Source organism: Miscanthus floridulus, chromosome 2, assembly GCF_019320115.1.
Source record: "Miscanthus floridulus cultivar M001 chromosome 2, ASM1932011v1, whole genome shotgun sequence".
Classification (NCBI taxonomy): Eukaryota; Viridiplantae; Streptophyta; class Magnoliopsida; order Poales; family Poaceae; genus Miscanthus; species Miscanthus floridulus.
The window spans coordinates 9332822-9344559 of record NC_089581.1 but is presented as its reverse complement, the minus strand read 5'-3'; the positions used below and the strand labels follow the sequence as shown (position 1 = coordinate 9344559).

At 51.8% G+C, this 11738-nt stretch overlaps 1 protein-coding gene across 1 annotated transcript; it reads left to right on the top strand.

Moving 5' to 3' along the window:
• Window positions 1-3463: 3463 nt before the first annotated feature.
• On the top strand, window positions 3464-4476 carry LOC136537871 (zinc finger A20 and AN1 domain-containing stress-associated protein 7-like). Its single transcript, XM_066529846.1, has one exon. It carries the CDS (start codon window positions 3590-3592, stop codon window positions 4139-4141), a length of 552 nt encoding a protein of 183 aa, XP_066385943.1. The 5' UTR covers window positions 3464-3589; the 3' UTR covers window positions 4142-4476.
• The last annotated feature ends 7262 nt before the right edge of the window (window positions 4477-11738 follow it).

Here is an 11738-nt window from a genome sequence, read left to right as displayed (position 1 = left end):
CTTTTTTTCGGTGGGGGAATCCTTTTTCTTTTGTTACCATTCTAAGTCCACTTTTAGTCCTGATTGACCTACGTTAAGTTGTAAAGCGCGGCTGCATTACGAACCTTATTATCTCCTACTACCACGGAGTAGGGAGTACCACACAAATAATTAGGTTTTGTAGAATCAACTGTGTCTGAAAATGGATGCGTCACCCATGACATCACAAAGAAAAATGGCCAGATATACCGGAGCCTGCGCCTGTATCCTGCTCAAAAAAGTCCGCAGCATGATTTTTTTCTGAAAAGAAAGTCCGCAGCAAGCCCGGTGCCGGTAGCTAGGCCAGCATTGACGTGTCGGTGCGACTATTTGCTGGTCACTCTTGGCTTCTGTGGTTGCTTGGCGAGAGTGACAGAATTGGCACTTCTCCTTCCTTCGTTCATGTGCTTCGTGGAAGGTGATCTGCACTGTCATCATTGGAAAATTCGCTGCGCGCGCTACTACCGGTGTACGTATCGTATCGAGAGACTATCAGATTCAACTTCTCATGTCATGCACATGAACGCAGAAGACTGAATGATTAACAAATGCACTCCAGATTCAAGGAAAATCTGATCCTATAAACTACTAAAAAGGCATCATAAAGCAAGCATGCATGCATGGATGATCCCATCATCCCATGCCAAATCAAAGAGAAATTTGTACGCAGCGATTGTCAGTACAAGATCAAGGTTATAACTTGAGGTTTAGTGGTTTACACAATAGTAGAAATTGGATACGGTCGATCGATCGACATCTTTTTGGCGAATGACGGTGCACTAGTCAAACCTAGAAAATTTGACAGAGCATATGTCAGTTTTATTTTTTATTTTTTGAGGAGCGAGTAGCAAGTATGACTTCTTTTTTAGTGTGTTAATGCGCAACAATTTTAGAAAGTACGTAGACTAGTAGACGGTAGATTGCTGCCTAGTGGTTGCAGTCGAGACGTGGACATTGCAAAAAAAAAGGAAGTATATGTTATAATCCGTCTTTTTCAACTTATTTTTTTTCAGCCGGAACAATATTTTCTCTCACAGTAAATCAGCCAGAAGAGTGTTTTTGCTTGTTTTTTTCAGCGAAACGAACGGGTCCATAGTCAACACTGAACATCATCAATCATTCATGTCTCTTGACTGGTCGATTATTTTGAGGGATGTGATTTTCCAGTAATCTTAACTTCTCAAGCAAGTAGTTTTCTATGCCCTGCTTTCAACCGTTTCCTGCTAAAAAAATCACCAGTTCAACCTGTTTATTCCAGTTTAGTTGCACACCCGTTCTTTAATTTTGGAGCAGTGGCCTTCTCCAACGTGGCAAACTTCTCTAGCCGCTGCCTCGCCCATCCCGCACCGCTCGTTCCGCACCATCGCGCGCGCCGCCCGCCTGCCCGAGCCAAGCCCGTTGCTGCTAGCTATCGCGGTGGTGGTGGTACTCGCGTGGCGCCGGCTCCGACCCCGACGGCCGGAATCGCCCGGCCCCGAGCTTCCATGTTGCAAGCGCATGTTTCAAGTGCTTCAGATGTTTTGTAGGTATGTTTACGTGGATGTTGCAAAAGTAGATCGGGATGTTACATATGTTGTAATGATTGTACACGTATGTTCAAGTGTCCGTTTCCAATGTTTCATCTGTTTTTTAGGCATATGTTGCAGGTGTGTTTATCTAAATGTGTTGCATATATTTCACACATATGTTGCAAGTGTTTTATCTAAATGTTGCATGCATTTGCAACTGTTTTTTAAGTGTTTTCATGTGTTTTTGCATATGCTTCAGCCACATGTTTCGAATGTTTTAGGTCTACATACGTATGTTATAATTGTTTTATTTTAATGTTTTAAAAGTAGATTAGAAGTGTTATGTATATTGCAATATGAGCCTCTTGCTGCAACTACTGGGGCGTTGTGCATGTAGGGAAGCGGCGGGGCGTGGAAAGCAGGGAAGCGTGGGTGGCGCTGGAGGCGGGCGTCATGGACGCGAAGGGGTTCTGTCCGGATTTCCGGCGCCAGCGCTGCTGTTTTGTTTTTCCAGCGACACGTACGTATTTAATAATATTTGATAATATTTGTTGGGACCGTAATGAAATCACAATTTATGTTTTTCTTGTAGACGGATTTCCTATAACGGTATTACTTTTTTTTTCTAGCGAGTCCCAATAAAACTCACCAACCGTGTATTTCCTTCAAAAGACTCGTTTCCTATTTCATTGAAATTTACATTACAGAATGCAACGAAATTCAAACTAAAGGGTAACAAAGTAAAATCTACTAAAGTAATAGAAAAAATAGAATTTCATCAACCTCTCAAATTTTTGTATATATATTATTTATTTATTTTTGCTTTGTATCTAGTAAAATTGTTAGGTAAATAGACCTTGGATTCCCCATTTAATTTTGAGAAAAAGAAAAAATATTGTTCATATAGAACATCAATAGAGAAAAAGGCCAACTATCAGAATTCAACGATGACCCTCAGAAAGATTGTATCAAATAAAAATATATAGGAAATATGTAAAGTGCAGCATCTTAATTATTAAAAATTTAGTTATTAACTAATTAATTCGAAATTGGAAGTTACACTTAGAAAAAATATATTTGAATTTCATAAACATAAAGATAGCTTGATATGATTAACAAAATGATATTCTTAAATAGGATTATACTTGAACTTTGTTCTTTTCCTTCTCTAATTCGCAAATGGATTTTTCTAACAAACTCTACTTCGTCGAATTCTATATTGAACTCGATTTTAGGTCTTTCCAATTCGCAAAATGTCAGCAAAAAACTTAGCTTGACTTAATTTTGACCATCAACCAACGAGGGCCATGAACCTTGAAATTTCAAGAAAAATCCGAGGAAATATATATGCTCGTTTGCCCATGCGCTACCCTTCATCTCCACCAGCGCCTCATGGCTATTGAGATCTCCCACTGTTGATGGGACTCATGGTTCTCCCTGTCGATGTCCATGAGTCTGGACGAGTTTGCTTGCCTCCATTTTGAGGGACATACAAATATTAAAGGAATATTTCTCTATGAGGATGACCTTATCCCCCTCGACTCCTATCCAAACGCCTTTGTCTCGAAACCAAACACACGGTGCTAGGGCACTGACTAGCCCACCGGCTTCACATTGATACTCATAGATAAGTTGTGATCAAGGGACGGTGTTAGAAATATTGTGTATGATTTATTTTGTTAACCTGTGATCCTGGCCGGTTAATTGTAGGTTAGTAGCATGTACTTAAATAGGATTGTATCTAACGGGCAAGGATTCCTGGCTCAAAATAGCATGCAATCGCGTGACCTTAGGAAAGGGGGACGTGTTCCAGCAAATCCTACATGCATCGTACACGGTACACCGTATCCGCTTCCGTGTCACCAGTGGACTATTGATCCGAACGGGAGAAAACTCACAACCAGCCACGCCCCCGTCGCCTGCATATAACCCGATCGAGCAACCCCGACACAAAGCCAAGCTCGACGCGAGCAATCTCGCCCCCCATCGCCGTCGCCCACAACGTTGCCGGCCACAGCGTAAAAGCGACAGACGTCGCCGATCGACCGGCACGTACGCTAGCCATGGCGCAGAAGCGGAAGAGCATCGATGTCGTCGAGGACTGCGGCGGCCACGCGCCCGCCGCCATGTGCGCGAACGGGTGCGGGTTCTTCGGCAACGCCGCGACCGGCGGCATGTGCTCCAAGTGCTACCGCGAGCACGCCGCCGGCACCACGGCGACGTCTACCACTACCACCACCGCTGAGAAGAAGAAGACGCAGGATGTTTTCGAGACGCCGGCTCCGGCGGAGAAGAAGGCCAAGATCGAGTGCGCCACCGCCGCCGTCGCGTCGTCGATGTCGTCCCCTGACGGCGGCGCCGATGCAGCCGCGGCCCAGCCATCGTCCACGGAGCCGCAGACGGTGGGTCCCCCGAAGCCGGCGGCGAACCGATGCTCGACGTGCCGCAAGAAGGTGGGCCTGCTGGGGTTCCGGTGCTGCTGCGGGGAGACCTTCTGCGGCGCGCACCGGTACGCGGAGAAGCACGCCTGCGGCTTCGACTACAAGCGCGCCGGCCGCGAGCTGATCGCCAAGAACAACCCGGTCGTGGTCGCCGACAAGATCTCCAAGATTTGAAGAAGACAGCAAGGAGAAACGAGCATTGTGATACAGTAGCTAAGCTAGTAGTTTGCAGGCAGCACTAGCCTCTCGTGTTTGATTTTGCCTTTTTTTTTAAATAAACCATCGCTCATCTAGTTTAGTTGGACGATGGCCGCCGTGCACGGTGCACCACCGTACGTGTGCGTCGGCACTCGGCACAGATCGTCTCACTCTCATGTCTCCATATGAATACCGCAGACGTATGTAGGCTTTGCATCGTTCTCGCGTCATCAACAGATCGATAGCAGTAGGCGTACAGGATTACAAGAACGGTAATGCTGTCTGCCTAGCGTCGGGCCAGCTAGAAGCGCTCCTTCCTGGGCCCGCGGACCTGACCGGCCTATCAGTCTGGGCATTTGGTTTAAACCGATAATTCAATTCGGTTTATTTGGTTCCCCAAAAGTTCGGTTTTTAAGAATGAGAAGCCGATCGGTTAATTAGAGAATGCAACACTGCCCATTTCGGTTTCGATTTCTTACTTCGGTTTTTCGGTTTAAACTGAGAAAGCCGAGCCTACCTCCAGTGCCTCGCAGTCACTCGCATCCGCAACGCGCAGAGCTTCACCTGGAGTAGCAGATGCGCTGCCGGCTCCACCTTCCACTCATACAGACCGCCGCCGCCTGCTCGCATCCGCGACGCGCCACCGCCACCGCCATCGCCCGTCGCGCCGTGGAGCAGCCGCGCCGCATAGCCACCAAGCACGCCTCCGCCTCGTGCCGCGCCCGTGCCGCCGCAACTCGTAGTAGTCGCTTGTACGCCTCGCCTCGCCCGCCGCCGCTTCTATGCTAGCTAGAACACCTCGCAGTCGCGCCGCCGCCGGCTGGATTTAGGGTTTGGGATGGGGAGTCGGATGGGAGAGGGAGAGAGGCCAGAGGGAGTCAGACAGGTCACGGGAGATGGGAGACTGCGAGAGGGAGAGGGAGAGGGCTAAGGCCTCACGGGCCTGCCTAGATAGGTACGTCGTGGGCCTTGGTGGGCTGCATCGGCCATCAAACATTGGGGAAGAGGAGACGGTCAGACGGAGATTGTGGCGAACCTGACTTCGGATCTGCGGTAGTTCGGTTCTGTTCAGGTCAGAAACCGACTCCTCAACAGAACACCGAATTTCCCAGGATCCAAAACCGAAACCGAGCCAAAAAAATCGACAGTTAGGGGTTTGGTTTTCGGTCTTACTGTGACCAGGCTGACCGGCCTAACTCCACTCATGGCTTCTTCATTTTATATTTGTCGAGGACCAAATACTGGGTACCCAAAGAGGAGTTAATAACCATCAAACGTTGATGCTTCCGAACAGACAAGAACGCAACTACACTTCTTGCCCAAACGATCGAAGGTTGGCTCCGCCTCGCCCGACGGCTGAGGGCTGGACTCCGTCTCGCCCAACGTCTGGGGGTAGGCTCCACCTCGCCCAATGTCCGGGGGCTGGCTCTGCCTTGCCCAACCCCCGAGGGTTGGACTCCGCCTCACCCGACGACCGGGGACTGGCTCCACCTCGCCCGACCCTCAAGGGTTGGACTCCGCCTCGCCCGACGACTGAGGGTTGGCTCCGCCTCGCCTGACGTCCTGGGGCTGGCTCCGCCTCCCCCGATGTCCGAGGGTTGGCTTCGCCTCATCTGGCGTCCACACACTGCTCCTTCATAATGACGAGCACGGATAAGACAGGAGACTCAAGTCAATCGCAGTACCAAGGACCATACCCTGCATGCCTGCATGAAAGTACCGTCAGGATATGATGGGACGGGTGCTTTAAGCCCTTTCAGGCATGATAGAGGACGAACAGTGTTGTAGGCGCCGACTTTTGTCTTACAGTGTTGTGGGCGCCACCATCAACCCTCGGACGTGGGTCCTGACATAAGCATATGACAACCACTATGATCCAGGAGGGAACTCATATCATCTACAGTACGGACCGTATGGTCACTACCCCGTCTACTCCCCGTAGGGTCGCGGCTCGGCACCCTAGTGCGTCGTGCCGCCTGCCGGGGCAGGATGGGACATGACCACTTGCCGAATGAAGCCAGAGCATGGCCCTATCAAGATCAGCAAATGTGCTATCCCTAGCACCGTCTGCCATGTCAGCGGGGCTGGCTTAGAGGAAAAGAAAGACCTGGCACCTTCGAAGGACCTTCTTGGCCTCTGGTTTTTCTTCTTCTTCCCATCTGTAACCCCTACTCTCCCTTAATCTATAAAAGGGAAGGCAGGGCACCCCACTAAGGGGATGGATCAACTCTACACACCACACACCACATAACACATAGCTAAGCAGCAACCAAGCTCTCAGCGCCCTTTCCACCTTTCTATCAGAGACTTGGGACCTGTCCCTCTCTCGACCATTTGTATCCCCTACTACGAACCTTTCAGTGCTAATAACACGAGCAGCAGCAAACTGGAGGTATGGACATTTTGCCCGAATCAGTATAAACCTTATGTCTTTTAGCACACCATCCAGGACTAACATGCAACAAATACAAATTTACTAGTTGGTGTTTACTCGAAACACCGATAGTTAGCGCGCCAGGTAGGGGTAGTCGCCTCATTCGATATGAGCGGCAACTGACTGGGGTTCGAAGGCTGGCCAACGAAGGGCTCGAGGCCGCCTCATGTCAAACAGAGCCATGGGAGAAAAAACGAGATGAGCCCCAGCGGCCTTGCCCGACCCCGATCAGAAGCGGATAGGGACATCTCGACCTTTCTCATTCGATTCTAACCCCGAGCCAAACTCATAGAATCTCCATTGATTAGAGGCTAACGGGCCACCCGAGCCTATCGAACGGCTCGGACATCTACCGGAAGGTGGGTTAAGAAGTAGTGGAATACCACATGAGGGTTTTGTCGACCTCGTCAGCAGATGACGGACCCGGATTCTATTCGAACATTCTTGTTAGCGAGCTCATTGAGCGTAACACTCGAGCCATCGAGGCAAGTGTTGTTAGCTCAGCCCCTCCGGTTGCGAAAACTGAGGGTGGGGTGACATGTGAAACACAGTCGATCCCTATCAGACCCCAAGGGGCTTGGGGGCTCGAGCCACTCGATCCTAGATCAAGAGACCAAGGTCGGCCCACAAAGGGCCCGAGGCTGCCTCACGTCGAACGAGAGCCAGGGGAGAAAAATGCAGATGAGCCTCAGTGACCTTCGCCCAACCCACATAGAGGCGGATAGAGTTATCTCAACCTTCTCGTTCGATCCAGCCTTTAGCTAAGCCCGTAGAATCCCGATTGAGGGGGAATCTATTGAAAGGTGGGTTAAGGAGCAACGGGATACCATCCGAGGGCTTTGTCGACCCTATCACAAGCAACGGGACTAGATTCCGTTCAAACACCCCGTTAGCGAGCTCATCAAGCGCGTCACTCGAGCCATCGAGGCAAGTGACATCGCCTGAACCCCTCCAGTTGCGAAAACCATAGACGGGGCGACAGTCACAAAAGCGAGCCGACCCATGGCCAAATCCCTACCTCGTGTGGGGGCTCGGGGAAGGATGGGCTTGCAATGAGACCGAACGCACGGTCGTAGAATGATAGCTAAAATCCTAAGGAAGGGGTACGTGCAAATACAACAGTAGTTTTGCTATCCTCTCTTTGGTCTCCAATGACATTCGACCCCAGCAACTTCAAGGGGTCGGATCTCACTCGAGGGCTGACAAAGGTATAAATACCCTCTTTTTTTGAAATAGTCACTGCTTCGGACCTCTTCCTCACGTTAAGGTTAGCGACAAGGTTTGTGGGAACAAATAAACCGAGCGTGCCCGGTCAGACTACAAAAAAACCACGCCCCGACAACTAGAGTAACTTTGCTCACCAGCATAATCGAAGATTTCCTCTTATACACCTCAAGCCCTACGGTCTTATCGAATGGAAGGGTTGGATTGCATGAGCCCCTTTTTCAAATACAAAAAGGGAAGAAAGCAAGTTCAATCAAACAAAATGAAATTGTGAATTTGTTTAACGAAACAAAGTTGTGAATCTGTTTTCAAAATAAAAAGTGCCGACACTTGTCCATAGATTACAGATAAATGTCAATCAGACTCATTCGACTAACTACCCCCTCTGGGGGAGAACCATATCTTCAATTTTGCTCACCAGGTTCTCCGCAAGATGAGTCACTGTCACTTCTATTTCATCTAGCTTGGAGGGTTCATAGCTAGGCGTGAAACCGAGGCTCATTGCCTCCAAGTTGATGTTGTCATCGTAATGCGAGCGGGCAATGGCGAAGGCTTGGGTGATCCCTAAGCAAAGAGCTTCCTTCTCTAGTTGGTGCACCTACGCCAAGATATCTATGGCATGGGCCATGAGCAAGCAGGTCCCCTCCGCCTGCACCACCTGTAGGCCGTCGCAGACTACTCCAAGGGCAACCTTCAGGACATCGAGCTCGTCGCTCTCCGCTTGAAGAAGACTCCTCGCCTTGGCATGATACGTGGCTAGTCCGACAGCGGCACCCTCGGCCTCCAGCTTCTGGGCTTTTGCGGTCTCTAGCTCGGCCTAAAGGAAGCTAATCCTCTGTTGTGCCTCGTCGCACTCTCAGATGGCCTGGTCACGCTCCCCGTGGGCCACGCTCCGAGCGAAGCCTCTCCGTAGTATGGCGCAGCTTGTCTCGCTCCTTGTGTAGCCGGATGATCACCTCTGCGTCTAGTTTCACCTTTTGCTCTAGGGCCGTGGACCTCTCCTTAGCTCCTAGCCTAAGATCCCGCTCCTTCTCGGCCTCACCCAGGAGGTCGATGATCCACTGGTGGGTCTTGGCATCCCACTGGAGCAGCTCGTCCTGCTCCTTCTGCACTCTGGCGGCCTCCTCTTGATCCCACCATGCCCTCTTCGATAGTTCATCAAAAGACTTCTTGTCATCCTCCGCATCCCGGCAGGCCTCGGCCTCCCACCGTCAAAGATTATCCGCCTTCGTGGCAAGGGGAGTCAACTTGGCCACCCTCTGTCAGAGCTAGGTGGTCACGTCCCTATGCCTAGGTGGTCACGTCCCTATGCAGCCATGCCTTATCGATGAGGCGGTCCCAATCCTCCTTGTGTTCGTGAAGGAACCGAGATTTCTCCCGGCTGCGAGCAATAAGAGACTAAAAAAGACGGTGGTCAGAACATAAAAATAGACGAAGAAAGAAGAGATCAAGAGGCAAGACCAAGTGAATACCTGGCTGATAGGAATGATGACGTCTCGAAGGGCGCCCCTAGCCTGGTTCAAAGCTTCCAGCGTGGCCATGATCCCCTTGTTGAGACTCTCCCGCTCCATGCCCTCGGTGTCATCATCGAGGGTGAAAGGTTCCAACGACGGGTCCCGCGGACTCACCCACCGAATCAGGGGCTCACCCCGCGCGAGCGGTTGGTGGCCCTCCGATGTCAGGACTAGGGACAACTCCCTGCCGGTCTCCTCAGCAACCACCGCGTTGTATGAGGGTCCCTTGGCCTTGACCCCCTCCGTCCTGACCACGGCGGGCATCGTCTCTAGGGCCACCTGTAGCACGGGACGCGCTGCTGCCTCGGGCATCGCCACCATAGCTTCTGATTGCGACCCATCTGTCGTAGCCACCATCACCTCTGCCTTCGTCGGTAGGACCTCATCCGGCTGCGCCACGCCCGCCGTGGTCGACGCAACGGGTGCGGTCGATAGCTCCGCCTGCTCCAACATCGGCAGCAGAATCACTTCTGTCGCCGATTGCGTGGCAACCTTCAAGGGCGCCCCCTCAGCCGCACCGACTGCTCGACCAGCCGTGCACATGGGCAACACTGCGAGCAGCGCCAGACTGGCCGACAAGGCCGTGACATCGGCTCCACTCTCACCCGAAATGGGAGCGATGTCAGGCGGCGGCCCCTGCCTTGCTTGAAGGGCGACGATTTTCTTGGGGGCCAGCGCTAAAGAAGTGCCCCATCTGACCCATCTCCCGATGCTGTAGAAGAAACAAAAGGCATGAGTCACTATGAAAAACAGAGAAAAATAGAGAAAAACAGAGATAACATAGGAGTTGGCAACTTACGTTGGCGTTGTTGGGCAATGGAGACGTTTGGGGGATGAACCCCCACTTCCCTGTTCCACCTCATTGAGGCGGGACCGTTTTAAGCCCATCCCCTACTCCTAGGCTGAGGGGCTCGCCTTCTTCATATCTAGGGGCATGGTGGCGGAGCCTCTCCCCTCTCTCGGCACCTCGGGAGCGGCGGTGGATCCGCCTGCCCCCGCTGGCTCTTGGGTGCAGCGATGGGTCCACCCACTCTTGTCAGCACCTCGAGAGTGGCGGCAGATCCGCCCGTCCCCACTGATTCCTGAGGCACAGTGGCGGGGCCGCTCCCCTCCGCTGGCACCTTGGACGTGGCGGCAGATCCGCCCACCCCTAATGGTTCCAAGGACGGGCCAACAGTCTAGCCCGCCTCCTCTAGCCACACGGTCTCACCTTCCCTTGCGTGGAACGAGAAGGGTACCTGCATTGATGAGTGGGTACCTGTCAGCACGTCCTCGCTTCCCAGGTCACCCCACTTGATGTCTACAACTACCTCAATATCCTCCTCATCATTGTCGGCGTCGTCGTCATCATTGTCTGTCTCCTCTCCTCGCTCCCATGCCTACAGTTTCTCCTGCTTCTTTTTCCTCTCGACCTCCTTCATCTTCTTCTGCCACTCGGCCGCAGTGTGATTCGCCATCGCCATGAATGGATCGTTTAGCAATGGAGCCACGCGGTCCATAAAGATGAGTATCTTCAGCTGGTTCCACTATCCCAATATTAGCATTAAGGGGTCAGGAGTTCAATTAAAAAGGAGGCACGGGGAAGAGAACTTACAAAGTCAATGTACCTCGGTTCTGACCGCATTGGGGGATGCCCTGGCACCAGATACACAAAATCAAGAGTGGCACTGGTGTCGTCCCATGAAGGCTCCATCGTCTTCTTGATGCGCTATGCCACTTCGGAGGGGGAGAGTGCTCCCTTGGTGAGCATCGTCCCCTCGAGCTACACCTCGGGCGCCATCCTGTGCAGGGGAAGCGTGCGCTTGATCAGTGGCGCCACCCTCCGCGTGTGATAGGCGCCGATGATCCCCGACCCCTTCACGCCCCTCTTCTTCAGGATTCGGACGCCAGTGAGATGGTCCTGGATTTTCTTCTTGTCTCTCTCTAGACCCCCCACTTTCTCTATGATTCTAGGACCTCTTCGATGAGGCGCCCGGTGAACTTTAGCGAGGGGGTGGACGCGTCATTCTTGATGTGGAACCAATGCGAGTGCCACCCCTTGTTGAAGGTTGATAGACGCATCGGTGGGTACTCGTTGACCCGATTGTTGTGGAGCTAAATAACGACGCATCCCATCGGCACGCTCAACTCTTGCCTCTTCTCCCGCTTCTTTAGGAGGGTGACGACGAAGAAATGCCACCACAGGTCGAAGTAGGGACTAATCCCCAAGAACCCCTCATAGAGGACAATGAACGCCATAATGTGCAGGATCCCATTAGGAGTAAGGTGTTGTAGCTCCACGTTGTAGTAATTCAGCAACCCCCGAAGGAACTTGTGGGCGGGGTGGCGAATCCCCGCTCGTGAAAGTGAGTGAAGGACACAACGTAGCCTTCGAGCAGCGATAATGCATCCTCATTGCCGA